At 34.6% G+C, this 20,299-nt stretch overlaps 1 protein-coding gene and 1 pseudogene across 1 annotated transcript; both read left to right on the top strand.

Moving 5' to 3' along the window:
* The first annotated feature begins 1,616 nt into the window (after positions 1–1,616).
* On the top strand, positions 1,617–13,886 carry LOC106008743 (olfactory receptor 10C1-like; annotated as a pseudogene).
* Positions 13,887–15,110: 1,224 nt separating this feature from the next.
* LOC101725710 (olfactory receptor 6C74) lies at positions 15,111–16,067 on the top strand. Its single transcript, XM_004875459.2, has one exon. The coding sequence runs from the start codon at positions 15,129–15,131 to the stop codon at positions 16,065–16,067; it is 939 nt and encodes a 312-aa protein (XP_004875516.1). The 5' UTR covers positions 15,111–15,128.
* Positions 16,068–20,299: the final 4,232 nt, after the last annotated feature.

The following is a 20,299-nucleotide window of genomic DNA, read 5'->3' as shown; positions in this document are numbered from 1 at the left end:
ACTGTGTGCAGACCCTCATGCCATCTATATGATGCTGATTTTTCATCCATCCAGAATGCAAGTTATTGGGTCACGGAAGTTTCTTCCTAAATTTTAGAAGGCCTGGGAGACTTGTTAGTGTGCCCCTGAAAGGGTGGTGCATGAGGCACTGAGCATGAAACTGAAACTTCCTGGGGTACTGAAGACCCCAGGAAGGGGAAGATGCCAAGAACATGGAATGCAAGGAAAGGAACAGGCAGTGAGCACAGCCACCCCAAGAGATAAGGCATGAAGGCTGCAATTGGCAATTTTACAGAGGCAGAGCTGCCCAAGCCTTGTGGAGGTCACATTTTGCTGCAACTTTCCCTGGGTGTGAGATATAGTGCTACAGGATTTAATGTTTCCCTTGGGTTTTGTCTTGATTTTGTTCTATTACTTTCTATCCTCCTATTGCTCCCTTTTGGAATGGAAAAGTTTGTCCTGTGCCATTACCTGGGAAGTATTTAACTTTGTGATTTTTTTCAGGTGCTTACACCTAAGAGTTTGCCTTGAGTCTCAGAGGAGACTGAACTTGGGGTTTTCAGCAAAGCTTGAACTGTTAAAACTTGGACAACTTTTAGAGATGGGCTAAACACATTTTGCATAAACAGATGATATGAGTCTGTTAGGAGCCAGGGGCTTAATGCTATTGTTTAGGTCTAGAATGTCCTCCAAAGTCTCATGTGTTCAGAGGTGGTGCTTTTAGAAAGTGATTTGATCAAGGGGAAACTACTCTTATCAGTGGATTAATCCACTGAAAAGTTCAGAGCTAACTGCTATTAGGATATGGGGTCTGACTGGAAGATGCGGGTAACTGGGGACATGGCCTGGAAGGTCTCACTGGGGACATGACCTGGAAGGTCTGTCTCCAGCTTCTTTCTTCATTTTCTGCTTCCTGACTATGATGAACTTAGCAGTTTTTCCTGGACTTACGCCTTTCCATCATACCATTTCTGCCTTGGACCCAGCCAACATGAAATGTAACCATGCACCAAAAGGAGCCCCTCCTTCACATTGTGAGTGTTGCGTATTGTGGCCCAGTGACAGGAAAGTGACTAAAACAGTGGTTCATATTAAGTAAAAAATATTTTTTACAGTAAAAAACCTATTGTCCTTAATTCTCTTCAAGGTACTTTCCCTCACTTTGAATACACTTATCACATTGTTTTTGCCACTTTCTGAAATAGTTTTGGAAGTCCACATTGGAAAATATCTTTAATAAGAGTTACGTAAAAAATTCAGTGAATGATGAATTCAGAAATTCATGGTGGTAAAAATATAGATATTGATTTTACATTGTTGTTGTTGTTGACATATTTCTCTTGAGACTAGTATAATTAAGTGATGTCATTCATGTAATCCCTGTGGTCTCTAACAGGAATAAAAATACTGCCTATTCTGTCATCATGCTATACTCCGGAAACGTAGCAAGTCTAGAAGTCCAAGAAGAAAAGCAATTTTACTTGTGGTTCTAGGTATGTCCTCATGATAATTTCCCTTGAAAATGCTTTCTGGGAAAGCTCTTTCACTGAAGTTTGAAAGCTGTGTTAGATGACTGAATTCCTAGGCACTATCCACCTTCAGTGTTATCTTTAGAAATGTCTGACTTTGAGCCCATGATGAGTGTAAACCAGTCCCTCTGCACTCAATTCACATTTGTGGCTTTTTCTTAACTAGCCGAGTCACAAATTGTACCCTTCATTACGTTCTTCATCATGTACTTATTTATGGTGGGAAGAAACCTCCTCATCATCTGTCTGATCTGGGTCACACCCTCTCTACGCACTCCCATGTATTTCTTCCTCATGAACCTCTCCTTTATGGAGATGTGCTACATCACAAGTGTAGTTCCTCAGATTCTGGTGCACCTGCTGGTAGAGACAAAGACCATAAGTGTGGGGCCCTGTGCAGCCCAGATGTATGCATTTACCATCTTGGGACTGACAGAATGTTGCCTGCTAGCAGCCATGGCTTATGATCGCTTTGTAGCTATTTGTTATGCACTGTATTACACTCTCATGTTGAGCCCTTCTGTCTGTTTAAAACGGGCTGCAGCATCATGGATCTCCAGTATGGTGGTACAGTCAGTTCAGATCAGCTGGATCTTCAGTTTGCCCTTCTGTGGGACAGGAAAGATTGAGCACTTCTTTTGTGACATCATGCCTGTAGTGAAACTGGCTTGTGTGAAAACTTCCCACCATGAGGTTGTGATTTTTGTTGTTTCTATACTCTTCATTATGAGTCCTTGTTTCCTCTTTTTATGCTCCCATATAACCATTCTCTTGTCAATTTTGAGATTGCTTCAACAGCTGGCAGATGCAAAGCTTTCTCCACATGTTCCTCTCATGTCCTGGTTGTTTCTCTGTTCTATCCCACAGCCTTGTTCACTTATCTCCAACCCAAGAATTCACACACTCCAGCCACAGACAAGACCACTGCACTCATGTACACAGTGATCACACCTGCTCTGAATCTTGTCATCTATACTTAGATAAATAAGGATGTGAAAGAAGCTTTCCACAGAACATTATGCTCTCTAAAGCTGGCTCTTCCTGAATCTGTAATACATAATGGATCACACACACATGCGCGCGCACACACACACACACACACACACACACACACACACACACACTGGGAAAACAACTACCAGTCATCGTGTGCTATCTGACACTCAGATAGTTTTGCACTCAGTTTTAAACACTTTTTGCTCTACAAAACCTGTTTAAGGACTAATCTGTAATATAGCACATAAATAGAAGCAAAGAAAAAAATCATACGAACATATCAGTAGATGCAGAAAGGCTTTTGACAAAATCCATCACTCCTTCTTGAAGAAAGTAGGTATAAAAGGACCTTAGCTAAAGCTGATGAAAGCTATTTATGACAAAACAATGACCAACATCATATTAAGTGGGGGAAAATCTGGAAGCATTCTCCCTAAAATCAGGAACAAATTAAGGATCCCCAATATCACCACTGCTGTTAAAAGTAGTACTTGAAACAGATCAAGCTAAAGAAATAAATAAAGGCGATATGTTGAAGAAAGGAAGAAGTCAAATTATCATTATTTGAAGATGACATGACACTCCTAGAATTTACATCAAAAATTCTTAGAATTAATAACCAACTTCAGCAATGTGTCAGGAACAAAATTAACACACAAAAGTCAATAACCTTCATGTATACCAATAATGAACTCAATGAGAAAGAAATCAGAAAAATAATACTATTCACAATAGCACCAAGAAAAATTAAATACTTAGGGATTTATCCTAGCCATGGAAAGGAAAGACCTCTGAAAGACAACTATAATACTATGAAAAAGGAGTTTAAAGAAGTATCAGAGAATGGAAAGATATTGCCTGCTCCTGGTTAGGCAGAACCAATGTTTTCAAAATGGCTATACTCCCTCAACTGATATACATATATGATATCTATCTACCTACATCCATCTATCTCTCTCTCTATCTATCTATATTCCATGCTATCTCACTCAAAATACCAACAGCATTCTTCATAGAAATGAAAGGAAAAGTGAAGAAAATCTCTGCTATAAAGGCACAGTGGACCACTGTGGTTGGTAAGTTGGTGGGACCAGCACCTCCCATCAGAACTCAGACTTGCTTCAGGGTAAGGGCAGCTGGAACCTGCAGTAAGACCTTGCAGAGTCCAATCCTGCAGAAGGTCAGGGAGCTCAACTAGGGCCTTGCAGACAGAAATCAGCCTGAATCTCAGTGGACTATGTCTGACTGGCTGAGACTACTCAACTTAGATCTGCATGATACTGCCCATGCTGTGTACCATGATGGCAGAGATATATCCTGAAGAAAGTCCTATTTTTTTTCTTTCTTTTCTTTTTTTCTCTTTCTCTCTCCCTTCTTGTTTTTCATTTCTCTCCCTTTTTCTCCCTGTTCCTGTCCAATTTAGGACTAATTTCTCTCTCCTTCCTTATCTTTATTGTCACTATTTTTTATAGAAAAATGAATATAATTTCTAGATGTCCTATTGCTGTTAGTTTGTCCTGTTCTTGTCTTTGTTCCTTTGCTTTGTCTTTTCCTCTTGTTTTCAAGAGTTTCCCAAAGTTTTCTTGATCTTTCTGTGTCCTCTAGCCTCACTTCTAACCTTTTCCTCTCCTTCTATCTCTCCCTCCCCAACTCCCTCTAAGTCCTCATCCTGAAATGTAAATTGGCTATATTGAAGGGTTTATTTACTACAAACATATTTTGGGCTGGTCCTCTATTTGAATCTAGTTCACACATGTAAAGGTGACTGATAAGTAGCTATCACAAATTGTCATTTTCTATGCTGTGTTTGATGCTATTGTTGATGCTGATTGCAATACTTATGTTAAGGGGCCTTGATTGAACTATTTAGTTGTCCTTCCAGGTATACTGATAATGAGATTTCCCGAGTCAGTAAAGACTTAAAACCTAAAAAACAGCTATATCTGGAAGACACCTCTGAGAAGCAATCTTTCCATAAGGGTTCTACATGCAAGCAATAAAGATACTCACAACAAGCAATATCAAAGTATTAACCCAGGAATTAAACCAAAACCAGCACCAACAACAAAAGTAGAAAGGAGAAGACAGCTAAATGAGGCAGAAACCCAGACTTTCAGCTCACCAAAGGAAAATTTGGGGGGGAATGAGGAGGAAAAATGTGATAATCAACTACCTGGAAAACCCTGAACTGATAGCATGGGAAGTAGCAAAACAGATAAACTAGGCTGCAGAAAAATTCAAAACAGAAATAATTTCAAAGGTATCTACAGAGATGGTGAGCAGAATGAAAGACATGACTAGAGACTCTAGAACAGAAACAGATAAAAAAAAAAAAAAAATGAGCTCAGGACCATGATGGAAGCCATGAATGTTCAGCATAGGAAAGAAATGGAAACCATGAATACCCAACATATGAAAGAATGGAATACATGAAACAGGTCAAACAGATAGCCAGGACATTAAAAACTCCATTGAAAGTGTTTGCAGCAGAATGAGCCAATGTGAAGACAGAATATCAGATATAGAAGACAGGATTGTGGCAGTGACCATGAAAAGAGAGATTTTTAAAAAATAGTAAGGGACCATGAGAAATCAATCCAGCAGCTGCTAGATGACACAAAGAAGAAGAATATAAGACTGATAGGAGTCCACAAAAAAGCAGGAGAAAGTACAAATGACATAAAAATAAAAAACCTTGTTCACAGAATTGACAGAAAACTTCCCAAACAGAGCAAAAGAATTTGACATACAGATAAGTGAAGCATGTAGGGCTCCAACTAGCCATGATCAAAAAAGAAAATCTACACTGTGACATATAATAGTCAAGATTCCAGAAACCCAACTGAAGAAGAAAATTCTACATGCAATTAGAGAAAAGAAATAAAACACATGCAAAGGAAGGCCCATCAGAATCACAGCAGACTTTTCAACACAAATCCTCAAGTCAAGGAGAGCCTAGAGTGAATTATTTCAAGCCCTAAAAGAAAACTACCTCCAGCCTAGATTGATGAATCCTACAAAACTATCTTTCAAACTCAATGGGGAAATAAGATACTTCCATGACAAAGAACACCTGAGGAACTGCATGAATACAAAACCAACATTCCAAACAACTTGAAATATTATCCAAGGAAAAGAAAATGAGGGTCACAACTCCATGAGGCCCAAAAGAGCAAATTCATCAGGCAAGGCAAGAAATTAAAGGGAAAGGGAGAAAAAATAACAAATAAAATACCCAACAACAGGTAAATATCATGACAAGAATAAGACAATACATATCAGTTAAAACCCTCAATATTAATGGCCTCAATTCACCAATCAAAAGAAATAGACTGACAGAATGGATTAAGAAGCAAAATCCAACAATATGCTGTATACAAGAAACACACCTAACTCAAAAAGAAATTCATACGCTGAAAGTAAAAGGATGGAAAACAATTCTACATGTAAAAGGAACTCAGAAAAAAGCAGAGGTAGCTAATTTATTTACAGACAAAGTAGATTTCAAAGCAAAACTAATTAAGAGAGACAAAGAAGGTCACTACATCCTTATAAAGGGACAATCCAAGAGGAATAGATGACTATCATAAATACATACACACCAAATACTAGTCAACCCAACTATACTAATGGACACAAAAAACCAAATAAGCACTAATACAATTGTAGTGGGAGACCTCAATACCCCACTGTCACAAATAGGTAGATCATCTAGACAAAAAATCAACAGCAAAATGCTAGAACTGAATCAAACTTTTGAACAAATGGACTTGTTAGATGGCTACAGAGTGTTCCACCCCACAAAATCAGAATATACATTCTTTTGGGCTTCACATGGGTCATTCTCCAAAATAGAGCACATGCTAGCTCATAGAACACGTTTAAGTAAATGCAAAGGAATTGAAGTTGTCTCCTGTATATTATCAGACCATAGTTTAATTAAATTGGAGATCAGTAGCATATGAAATTGCAATAACTTCACAAACACATGGAAATTGAATAACACTCTTTTGAATAACCAGTGGGTTACAGAGGAAATTAAAGAAGAAATGAGATAGTTTGCAAAACTAAATGACAATGCCAATACAACATACAGGAACCTATGGGACATACTGAAAGCAGGCCTAAGAGGGCAATTCGTAGCAGCAAATGCCCATACTAGGAAAACAGAGAGAGCTCAAATAAACAACCTAAGGCTGAGCCTGAAGCTCCTAGAAAAAGAGCAGTAAGACAAACCCAATGCTTGTACAGGGGAGGAAATTATAAAGATAAGAGTAGAAATCAATGCAATGGAGAATAAAAGAATGATACAAAAAAATCAATGAATCAAAGTGTTGGTTCTTCAAAAGAATAAATAAAATTGACAAACCCTTAGCCAACCTTATCAGAAAAAGAAAGAAAAGGCTCAAATCAATACATTTAGGAAGAAAAAGGATGAAATCACAAGATATCCAACAAAAGTCCAGAGGATCATCAATACCTACTTTGAGAAACTGTACTCCAATAAAATGGAAAACAAAGAAGAAATGAACACATTCCTAATATATATGAATTATCAAAGTTGAATGAAGATATAAAAAATTTCAAAATCTCCAATTTTAATCAGTTAAATTGAAAATGTAATTAAAAATTTACCAACAAAGAAAACCCTAGGTCCTGATGGCTTCACTTATGAATTCTATAAGAAACTTAGGGAAGAGCTAATGCCACTACTTCTCAAATTCTTTAATAAAATTGAAAGGGAACGAATACTCCAAAATTCATTCCTGGAAGCAAGCATTACTTTGATTCCAAAAGCAGAGAAAGACCCAAACAAAAAATAAAACTACAGGCCAATCTCCCTAATGAACATAGATGCAAATATAATGAACATAGATGCAATAAGATAGTGGCTAACAGAATACAGAGGATCATCAAGAAGATCATACACCCTGACCAAGTCAGATTCATCCCAGAGGTGCAAAGATAGTTAACATGTGTTAAACAATAAATGTAGTACACTATATTAATAGAGTCAAGGACAAAAGCTATATAATCATCTCAATAGATGCAGAAAAAGCATTCACCAAAATCCAATGCCCATTCGTGTAAAAGTCCTACAGAAAATATGAAAGGATGGTCTTTATCCCAACTTCATAAAACCAATTTATGAACAACCAACAGCCAACATCATGCTAAATGGTCAAAAAGTTAACTCTTTCATGCTAAAATTAGGAACAAGACAAGGATCCCCACCATCACCACCCCTGTTCAATATAGTTCTATAAACAGCAATTAGACAAGAGAAAGAAATAAAAGGAATAAAGATAGGAAAAGAAAAAATTAAAGTGTCATTATTTGCTGACAACATGATACTCTACACAGAAGACCCAAAAAGCTCTGCCAAAAGACTTCTAGACTTATTTAATAGATTCAGTATAGTAGCTGGATACAAGGTCAACACTCAAAAATCAATAGCTTTCTTGTACACAAATAACAGACTCACTGAGGGAGAAATTGGGGAAGGGTCAAAGCGGAAAGGGGAGTTGGAGAGGTAGGAGAAAGGAAAGAAGGGACAGGAAAAAATATGAGAAAAGGAAAAAATGGAAACAAAGTCTTTGTAAATAAAATGGGGTAGAGGGGTTGAAGGGAGGGGAGGGGAATAGGGGAAAAAATAAGAACCAAGATACATCCTGTAAAGGCACAAATTCCCAATGATGAATGTCATCATATTGTATACCTAAAATGTACCAATAAACAATGAAAAAAAATTAGTCAAGTGAAGAGAAAATCGACAAAAGAGCAAAATTTTTGCCAGTTATGGGAGAGGACTGATATTTAGATTATATAAAGAGCTAATACAATTAGACCACCCAAAATACAAGACCCAATTTTTAAAAAAGGGGAAGTGAAATAAATGGTCACTTCTTAGATGTAGTACAATGACCAACAAATATGTGAAAAAATGTTCAACATCTCTGACCATTAGAGAAATGCAGATTAAAACAATGCTAAGATTTTTATCTTGCACCAGAAAGAATGACAATCATGAAGAAATCAAACAGAATAACAACTGGTGGTGGAGCTATGGTGAAAATGGAACCCTCCTGGATTGTTGGTGGGAATGTAAACTATTATAAACATTATGGAAACTAGTATGGCGGCATCTCAAAGAGCTAAAATTAGAAATTCTGTTTGAGCCAGGTATTGTCTTTCTTGGTATCTTCCCCAAACAGCTATTATATCACATTACACTGATATATGCATACCAATGTTTAGTAGCACAATTCATAATAGCTAAATCCTGGAAGCAGCCTGTGTGCCTATCAACAGGTGAATAGATAAGTAAAATGTTATCTATACACAATGGAATACTACTTTGGTATAAAGAGAAGGACAAATTCAAGACATTTTTTAGGAAAATACACTGTTAAGTGAAAGAAATCAGACACAAATTTAATATCATATGGTATTTCTCATTTGAGTAAGGCAAAGTACAAACAAATATCAACAGAGGATCCACAGAAGGAAACAAAGAGACATTTTCTGCAAATGGGAAAGGATCCAGTTGAATAAGGGCAAAGCGAAAGGAGACAGAAGTGGAACTACAAAGATTTAAGATTTGTCACTTACGTGTACCAAATTCCTACAATGAATGTAAACATTATATTAATAATCATTAACCAAAACCACTCACATCAATTAGAATTCAAATGGAGACAGGGGATTTAGAAATGGAGGGAGGGTGGTGGGTGGGAAAGGCAAGTATATTAAAAAACAATCAATCTATGTTATGCATATGCACGTATTTCCTAAGGTGACTATCAACTTCACATACCTCAAACATGTACTTAGAAAAAGAAATGATAAATATTTCAGGAGATAAATATATTTAATCTGATTTAAACATTATGCAACATATACACGTATCGAAACATCACATATGTGTACTCTAAGCAAAACATTTGCTTAAACACAATTACTTAGAGTTATTACAAGCAATTTTCTGGGTAATGGTTATTCCCTTTTTCTAAAATAGGGAAAGGAACAAAAAAATTGATCATTTTGTTCTACTCTGAAGTGGCTACTGTGTTCTGATGGATTACTGATGGATCATTGATGGATTCTTCTTTTTTTTTTTTTCTTCAGGACCAGAGATCAAACTCAGGACTTTGCACTTGCGAGGCAGGCGGCAGCACCACTGAGCTAACTCCCTGGCCCCGATTATCTTATTTTTATATTGTACCTTAAAGTTCTTTTCAAATGCTTCTAGAGTTGCACAAGTTGCACAAGTTCAATTCATTGATTTTTAGTGTTATTTTACCGTACTTTTTATTTTGTTCTCATTTTGTTTTGGGGAAAGCTTGAGATAAAATTCTGAACCTGGAGTATGCTAAGCCAATGGTCTACCATTGAGGTACAATCCAAGCCCCTTAGTGTTGGCTATTTGAAAGTTGGGAAGATCTGTATTGGAAGATTTTTCTATACAGATGATATCTTGCATTGGATGTTTAAAACTTAGGTCATCATTACTCTATTTCAGTGGCGGCGAATCTTTTGAAGCTGTCAATGATAACAAATATCTGTCTGTGGCATGCATGACGTAGCTTAACAACCACTGCTGTATTTCATCCAAGCTTTCTCCATGCTCACTGCCAAGGGTTCCACTTGCTGTCAATGTCTATGACATTGTTTTATTTTGTTTTTCATCTTGTTCAAAATTTTCCACTGGTCTCACTTCCAAAGAGATCACATTTTTTTCCCTTAAAAAAAATATATATATATTTAATTTCTCTTTGATGTGAAAGATGTTCTTGACCTTAACTATCTAGAAATGAATAATACAATGGACAGTCTCTGCCATGAGGTGGCATAGAATTTTGTAGGGGAAGCATTAAAATTTTTAAAAAGTGAAGAAATGACATGTAGAAATAAATATTGATTGAGACAAAAAAAAAAAAAACCCAAGATGAAGACTGTAAGGAATAGAGGTGTCTCCTCAAACGTAGTTTGCCCAAAATGACATTTTTGTGAACATGACTTTTAATATAGGATCTTGAATTTGATGGGGATTGTGGGGAGTGAAGGTGAGGATTGGAAAAGAAGTAACAAAGACTACAGGAATGGAAAAAAGTTACAGTGGATAACATGGCAAGTAAAGAAAAAATGGAAATACAGGAAATTAGGATGGGTAATTAGGACCAGTCAGAACCTCCATTTCAAATATGTTTCATGAAAAGATAGAAAAATTATTTCCAGATCTATAAATAAAAACCTCCCATATGATTCTGTATTCATCCTTTTCCTTCACTTGCCGACTGACTGAATCTATATTCAAGAAGGCAGAGCATCAATTGGGCAGAATCTCTGAGTAGTCACTCAGTAAAACAATCTTTCTTACCATTAAACAAGCAAACAAAATCAGTGCCATTCATACTGCATACTTGACTTTAAATTTTATAGAGATAACTTTCTATTTGTTAAAACTGGCAAAAGTCACTTGTTCTATTGAAAGTAAGGATGGTGGGAGCAAAAGCAAGGATTCTGGATCGCTGGTAAATTACTGATTTTCATCCTGAGTGCTGCTCATGTAGGTATGGTTGGTCGTGAACATAAGCTTTATAATCATGCTAATTGCATGCTCTGTACATTTTATATTTCATTCACTATTTTTTAATTGTCTCATGTGTATTGTCAGTGATTTTAAAATTTGTCTTTTATAGCAGCTATTGTTTGCGTACTGAGCAGGGGAAAAGTAGAAAAAGAAATGTATTTGAAATATAATTTATATTTATAATAGACAAGATTTTTCTACTGATTAGATGTGGACATATAGAGAACAGATACAAACAAACTTGACTGTCATGTGTCTGCCTAGAGAAATTCAATATGGCCCTTTCTTTCAATCCAGTTAGGATCCTGACCTTTAATGGAATCCCACTTTCTATTTTGTTCATGATAACATGCCTTTGCTGTCTACATTCTAAACTTGACTCAGTTTCTTAATTGTCCACTCAAGTGGCCTTCGGGGGATTAACCAGAGAAATAAAATGTAAGTTAGCCCTTTTTTGAATCAATCTGAATTCAGAATTTTGGTAGAGCCTCTAAGTATTTCCATGCTACAGATTAGCGAATTTCATATTTCTTGTTTGCAATGTACACTTGTGCACATGTAAGCTTAGGTTTTGTTAAAACCCCTTTAGGATTTAAAACATAGAGCCACCTCAAAAAGTAGTTTGTACTGTTTTAAACTAGAGTTTATGGATTAAAAGCTTTCTTCATTCAGTAAATAATTGTAATATATTTTAAAAATCCTAAATAGTGTCCTCCAGGGAATAGGTTTATTTTTTAAAATTTGTTTTTGTCAAGTAATCCCCCTGGGATTAGCAGTATAGCGTACAAAAGAAGTATAGTCTTTGCAACCTTCAAACTACAAAATAAGCTATTGTATTTCTCAGGGAGGCAAGCTTGTCCCTCCACCTTGTAGACTTAGGAAATAAAATATAAAATGTTTTTATGTGTAACCAAAGAAAATGTACTCCAAATTTAATATTACATACATCGGAGAATGTTCTTTTTTAATAAAAATATCATGAGAAGTGAAATGAAATAAAATTCGTGGCATGATAAAATATTTGAACTTATACACCCTGAGTGCATACTGCTGGAGCTAATGTAGTAGTTTTGAATGAGAAGTTAAAAATATGGCTTAGACCAACATAATATGTGGGATATGAAACATTGAGAAATTGCCTGTTGTGAGACCTACTGTAGAAGACAATTGAGAATGAAATTACTACTACAAAAATTAAGGTTTGGAAAAATTATGTATTTATTTAATCATACTAGCTTTGCTACATGAAGTTAGAAGAAAAATGATTTTTTTTTGTAAAATCAATGAAATTTTATGTCATCAAAGTAAAAGTAAATTTTTAGGACACATACATTAAGCTGTTTTGGAATTTATACTAAGGAATCAGGTGTATGATAAGAGTTGAAACTTTTTATTGTGTAAGAATCGAGTTTGAACAGATATTCACAATATACAACTTGTATTAAATGATTGCATTTTTATTCTGATAATTACAATTGCATATGGCTCTAACATATATTGTACTAATGAATATTGGAAAATATGAAAGTGAAAAAAATGGATTTGTCCTGAACTTGAGTTCCTCTAATATTTATTAAGTTGTTATATTTAATCAATATAATTTTAAATTTTCATATAAAATCATATTTTCACATTTTAAAGAAATCTCTTACCTCATTAATAAATTATCTAATCAACTTCAGATGCCTTTGGGACTATAATGATGGTGAGAAACATATGTGTGATCATTTTAACATCAGCTAGCATGCTTTCTATTACAGGGTTAAGAAACCAATGCTGTCAAGTATACAATAAGAATTTTATCATTTTGTAATTTAAATTTAGTATGAATCTACTGACTTTATACTTGCATCCTATATAACTCAAGTTTTGTTGAGGTTTCCATACGCTTTTTCATCTTAATGGATTCTAATAAGTGACTTTTATTCCTTTTTCATCAGTCCATATTTGCAGTGCATGATGAGTAATTAGTGGGAGTACATACCACATTCTAATTCTTATTTTACCCTTCCCTCCTATCCTTCCCTGCTCTCCCCAACTCTTTTTCCCCTTTCCATTTGCAAAAGTTGTTACCATTTTCTTCAACTTTTTGAAAATCTTTTTCCCTTCCTTCCCTCCCATCTCTTGACCTCCTTCCCATTTAAAAAAGTGACCCCGACTTCCTATTATCTTTGGTTTTGCCCATATGCTTTTTGGCCTTTAATATGGATTGTAAGTTTTGAAATTTAAAAAATCTCACAAATGAGTTAATTATATTTAAATGGCCAAAGTTCAAACATACAGATAATTTTAGAAATTGGCCTGAGAATGAGAAAGTAAAAGAAAAAGAAGGACAAAATTGTGGACAGTTTAGAACAACAGTCTTAGTTATTTTGTAATCACTTATAGTCACTTGAAATGTCTGTGCAATTTGTAATACCAGATTTGGAACATATGAAATGTGATAAATTTCAAATACAAGGTAATGTATAATCTGATATTCTTTTTAGGGAAAACATTATTGTTCTTTATGAAATATCAGTGATTGACTTCTCAGGTGATAAATACAAAGACCTACTCATGGTCTACAAGAAGACAAAAAAAAGAAGAAAAATGTTTTAAAAGTTAACATAATTTTTACATGTTATATGCTGTACTAGGATGAAAATTGATGGGGGATGTGAATAAGACAGAAGAGGCTACCATGGTAAAAAGGAGAAGCATGTAGATTCTTGTATATTTGACTTTTTATTTTGTAGGTACTTTCTGGCACTGCAAATAGTCAATAAACCACACTATATAATTAAAGATGCATAATACATGAGGATGCTTTATATCTACTTGTGTGTATATGAAAGAAAAGAGGGTAATCAACATAAGTACATGTATATAATTATGATTTGTCAATGTAAGGATTTTTTTCATTTTTTATTAGTACATGTTTGCAGTACATAATGTTTGCATTTCTTCTAAGTAATTGGTGCATGTACATACTACACCTGAATTCCTTTTTTAAATCCCCTTTCCCTTCCCTCCTTCCATTCATCTTTTGGTTTTTTTCATTTTTGTATATATGCAATGCATAATTTCAATATTCTTTGTGTGCAGTTGGTACATGTACATAACATATCTTCTTTTTTGGTACCGGGGATCGAACTCAGGTCCTTGTGCTTGCGCAGCAGGTGGCAAAACCGCTGAGCTAAATCCCTGGGCCCGTTCCTCCATCTCTTAATCCCTTTCCCATTGAAGACATATCTACCTCTACTTCCTCTTGTCTAACTTATACTTTGCTCTTCCTTTATATTTTAGGTTTTTCATATGAGAGAATCTATGTGATATTTAAGCTTGTGTGTCTGATTTGTTTTACTTAACATTATGTTTTCAATGTGCACCTATTTTCCTGTGAATGACTCAAATTTATCTTTCTTTATGTCTATGGAAGGTAAATATAGAGGAAAAAAATACATGGCAGACTCAGAAAACAAAAAGAAAATGAATTCAAATCTTCAGAAAAAGTAGGGAAAAGTAGGAAATAGTAGTGGTCATGAAGATGCAAATCTTGACGAATATTCAGAAGTTTGATGAAGATATGAAAATCTCAGTGATCTGGAGATATTTAAGTCAACTGCATGTTGATTTTAAGGCAAGGGAGAAGATTGAGTCATCAAATAATATAAAATAATTTAATATGAAGTATATATGTTGGAAAAATCAAATGTTACCAAAAAAATTAAATTGTTATAATTTTTGCTTTTATATTTTTATGTCATTATCAATACACTATATTATCCCTGTAGGTTGCTTGGATTTATATACTTTGGGAAACTCAAACAAACTAAAAAATTTATACTTAGTGAAGTTTTGAATAAAAATTATATGAACACTTTTCATAAGCTACTACTGATGACTACTGAAGGAGGTTGGATGTGGTTAGCAATATTTTTGTGAATGATCTCAAGAAGCATCTCATGTAGATCCAACCCCTTTGCTTCTAATTTTCTCTTCTTGTTTATTTAAAATAGAAATCAGCCATGAGAAACCACACAACAGTGACAGTCTTTATTCTCCTTGGACTGACAGATGATCCACAGTTACAGGTAGTCATTTTTCTTCTCCTGTTTTTCACTTACCTGTTGAGTGTTACAGGGAATTTAACCATCATCACCCTTACCCTATTGGATTCTCATCTCAAGACCCCCATGTATTTCTTCCTCCGAAATTTCTCAGTTTTAGAAATCTCATTTACAACTGTCTGTATCCCCAAATTTCTTGTCAGCATGGTAACAGGAGATAAAAGCATTTCTTACAGTGACTGTGCAGCACAGCTGTTTTTTACTATCCTCTTGGGGGCAACTGAATTTTTTCTCCTGGCTGCTATGTCCTATGACCGCTTTGTGGCTATTTGCAAGCCCCTACACTACATGACTATCATGAGCAGCAGAGTGTGCAACTTGCTAGTCTTTGCTTCATGGGTGTCTGGCTTTCTGATCATATTTCCACCACTCCTTGTGGGTCTCCAGCTTGATTTCTGTGCAACCAACATGGTCGATCATTTCTTCTGTGATGTTTCTCCTATACTGCAGCTCTCTTGCACAGACACAGACACAATAGAGTTTATGATACTTCTCTCAGCCATTCTGACACTCCTTGTGACACTAGTATTAGTGATCCTCTCGTACACAAACATCATCAGGACCATTCTGAGAATACCTTCTTCTCAGCAGAGGAAGAAAGCTTTTTCCACATGTTCTTCCCACATAGTTGTTGTTTCCATTTCTTATGGCAGCTGCATCTTCATGTACATGAAACCCTCTGCAAAGGAACGAGTGTCTTTAAATAAAGGGATAGCTCTGCTCAGTACTTCTGTTGCTCCCATATTGAATCCCTTCATTTATACACTGAGAAACAAACAAGTGAAAGATGCTTTTAAACACATTACCAAGAGGATTGAAGCTTTCTCAATGAAGTAAAGCTCTCTAATGACATTAGTAAGTTTATGAGTACAAGAAGCAAGAGTAGAGTGTGACCTTCTGCTGCTATATTCAAAATTATATGACCTTTCCCTTGATTTATAACTTTCACTGTGGCCTGCCCAATCCCCAAATCCTAACCCTTACTGCTATTTGTCCCTCATGCTGAAAGCACAAGAAATATATTTTTTGTTTATGGTTAAATTAATTTGCCTTTTTATTTCTACTGATTTCCTCTCAAGTGTCTCTCAGAGAAAAAGTAGGACTTCAATTTTTCTGTTCATTTCATGGTCTGAAATTTAGAGATTTAATTTGTTAGGTATTCTATGTAAATTTTAATAAATTACCTAGATTTGATTACTTTATTACTAGTGGATGTAAAAATGGGAAATATGATTTTTTTGCCCAATGTTTAGTAGAAACTTGGAGCAAATCAATTTAATAGTATTTTAATTATGCCGATTGTTTCAATTTTTTAATTTTTCTTTTTAAATTAGTATGTCTTTGCAGTACCTAATGATTACATTCCTTATGGTGGGGTGGTACATGTACATAACACATCTTAATTTAATACAAAAATGTAATTTCTAAATGTGTATTATGTGTAATTGATGGGCCAAACTTGATAGCAGGGCATGTGAGAAAGAAAATATTTAATATTTAAAATTATATATTTACAACAGTGCAAAAAAATTTTAAATTTTCATAGAGAAATAGAAATGAAAGGATTAAAAAGAAACAATATGTTTTACATCACATAATATTTTAATAAGTTATAATTATTGATTGATGGACATATATATTTGTATATATTTATGAATCACAATGTGATATTCTGATTTGTGTAAACACTGTCTAGTGATCACCTGAGGGTACTTAGCATACCCATCACCTTAAAATTTTTATCATTTTGTTATAGTGAATCTCTTCACATTTCTCTAACTATTTGATGGCATTATTGTTTATTATATTCATCACATTGTACCAATCTTACTAATGGTAGAGATATTACTTTTATTTTAATTACATTTATTATATTGGCAAATATTTATTTATTTAATACTTCTAATAAGTGATCTGAAAATCTTATCCCAAGTTTATGCTAAGTAGTGGTTAGAAGAATTGTATAATTCAAAATTAATGTTTTATAATAATGTACACATATCTTAAAATAAATGAATATTCAGTCCAATTCAAATATTATTTAAACTGCTAAATTTCTTTCTCATCTAATGTTAATTATCTGTCTTGATTTTGTATTTCTATATAAAATTTTAAAGCAAATTTATTCTTTATTGGAACAATTTTGAAAGAGATTAATATGGCTTGATTTCCAAGTTTTCTTATGTGTAGCTGAGCATTTTCACATGTAATATTTTACATTATGTCCCATAACGAAATTCAAGACAAAAATTTCAAAAGATCAGTTTCCAAATTTTTTATTTATTTCAATATTCTTCTGAAATCTAGTTACATTTTCACAGATTGTTAAAATACCACATAATTTTGAACAGAGTGGCCGGGTCAAATCTTTATAAAAATACAGTACTGGTAATACAGTACTTGTCATCACCAAAAAGAGAAAATTGGAATATATTTACCTTAAAAACTTGTGCAATATTCACTAATGTGTATCTTAAAAGTACTTTTCTTGAAATACTGAATCTGAAACGTTTTAAAAAAAAATCTAGTTGGCATATCGTCATATACTTCTCATACACTTCTCTTTCTTTCTTTTTTTTCTCCTCTTCCTCCTGTCAACCTTCTAACAGGTAAAAGACATTGTTAGATTGAAGGCTATGAAAAACATAGTTCTTGGGTTATCATTGGCCTGTAGGCTGTGGTTTGCTGCTTCAAGGAATAAGTTATGACAAAGTCCCAGAAAATGAGAGTATACTATTTTATGTGACAAGTTATGACAACTATTTCTGGCAGTGCCAGAAGCTTAATCTATAGCTTAATCTATAAAATTGCATTCACCAGATTAACAACTTGGTATTTAGTACTGGTATTTTCCCAATATTTTCCACTGAATGGGCCATAACTTGAAAGATAGATGCAACTGAAGTTGCTACCTAATTCAGCTGATTGACTCATTGTCTCCTAATATTCATCTGTGTTAGAAAAGGTAAATTGTTGAGTTAGATGGGGATAGGGAATCAATCACTCATCATATATTTGTTTCTTAGGTCTTTGAAGATACTATTTTATGTAGTTTTGCCAGGTAAAACAATGCTTTAGATTTATTGTTAGTGAGGGATACACTTGGATTTCTGTATTTTAACTATCTGCTCAGGAAAATTTTACATATGCAAGAAAATCACTATAAAGTAGACTAGCACATAATCACTGTTTATCAATGAAACTTCTTTCCGCTCTGTTTTTCTCTACTCTGATAACTGAACACAGCAGCATTCTATAGTTATAGGAATTAAGATTAACTCAGAGATGAAGCCACACAGTCCTTGAATAATCTGTTTCAGTGACTTAACTGGACAGTTTTTTTTCCCTGGCATAAGAACATGCATCATTTGAGAAAGAGTAGAGGAAGATTTTGATATTAATAGCAATGTAAGACCCTTCTACAAAAACCATTCTTCATGGGTTCTGGCTCTGTGAAGTGACTGAAGTCTGTCATTGGCTATGGAATTTACCCTCTATTATAATGGTTGAGTCATTTGTCCTTTTCTCATCTTAGAGTCCTTTCAATTATACAGACCAATGAAATACTTAAAAGTTTAATTATCTGTTTTAGTATTTAGAGTTCCATGATGTTTTCCATTACTAAAATGCACCATGCAAATTTGACTACTACTTCTGCTTTACTGATCAATAAGTAACCACAACTTACTACTGTCAGTTAAGTGCTATAAAATAGGCTCTGGCTTCCTCTTATGCATCCTTTCCAATGAAGTTCATTTTAATAAACTATCTCCATTTCAGGCTGGAGGTTACCATACTTTTTAAAGCTGTTAGTTAACCACTTTGTGAATATGTCAATAGTTTTAAGGAGGATTTTCCTCTGGGTTTTTTCTGGTTACATAGATAGGACATATGTATGTGAATTGAATATGATGAGACTGCCCCCTGTCACTAACACCCTACATCTTAGGATTTATTTTTCTTCATTAAAATAAGTAATTTAAAATTATAACCTTGAGGATAAGCTTGAGCGTATCTGTTACTTCCATGATCTCTAGAAATATATGTCTGTATGAAATATTGACCTAAGTAATTATTCTCACATATTTTTCTGGCATTTGTCAGCATAATAAGTAGGTTACTACAATACTATTTGCATTTGTCATTTCATTTGAAGTTTGGTGGGGGTTTTTGGAGTAATAAGGACTGAACCCAAGAACTTCACATTCATTTATATTCTCGGCCAATTTTAAGTTTTTATTTTGGGACAAGTTCTCCCTAATTTGCTAAGTTGTCTAAGGCAGGCTCAAACTTGGGATTCTCCTGCCCCATCCTTCCAGAGGCTAGGTTTACAGAAGTGTGCCACCGCAAGGTTTGACTTTTTAGTAGGCTCCCTACATTATGCTGGGATGGCTATTTATTTAAGAGGCAGTAAATATTTACAGGCATGGGGAAAGTGGTTATCTGGAATACTCTTTAAATTAAACTATGACATCTCAGGTCATTAGTGCCTTTGAACACAATAGTACTATAAGACACAAAAGGAGGGATAACTTTTGCTGACAATGAATTCCACTATGATTTTGTTCTGGAAAAATCAGAAATATTTGAAATATCTGCATTCCTCTATATTCCTGTTGATACCCATCATCCTCATATGCCAGTCAATGAATTGTCATAAAATAGACCTGGTAAGGATGTAAATTAAGTTAACATTGCTATAACACCTTGAAAAATAAGAGCCTAGGTTTGCTTTCAGGGTCAACTGACATCAGGATTAAAGAGATAACTAATTCATTTAGGAGAATCATGGGATGGGTCATGGGAAAACCAGGAGTCTCCCTCACTAAAAAATAATAAATCTAAAGCATTATTTTACCTGGCAAATCCACAGAGCTTAATAGCATTGAAGACCAAGGAAACAAATCTATGAGTAGCGATTCATTCTTCATGCCCATTCAACTTGATAATTTACCCTTCATGACAGAGGTAAATACCAGAAGATGGCAATGATCCCATCAGCTTAATTTTTCTTTTTGTACTGTCTATCAAACTTGGGACAATGCGCTTTCCTGGAGGCACCACTAAGC

The sequence above is a fragment of the Heterocephalus glaber genome, unplaced genomic scaffold, assembly GCF_053883595.1.
Source record: "Heterocephalus glaber isolate CG9 unplaced genomic scaffold, H.glaber_assembly_v1.0 deba00001569, whole genome shotgun sequence".
Classification (NCBI taxonomy): Eukaryota; Metazoa; Chordata; class Mammalia; order Rodentia; family Bathyergidae; genus Heterocephalus; species Heterocephalus glaber.
The sequence above is the reverse complement of the archived record's forward strand: the minus strand, read 5'-3'. Positions and strand labels throughout refer to the sequence as shown.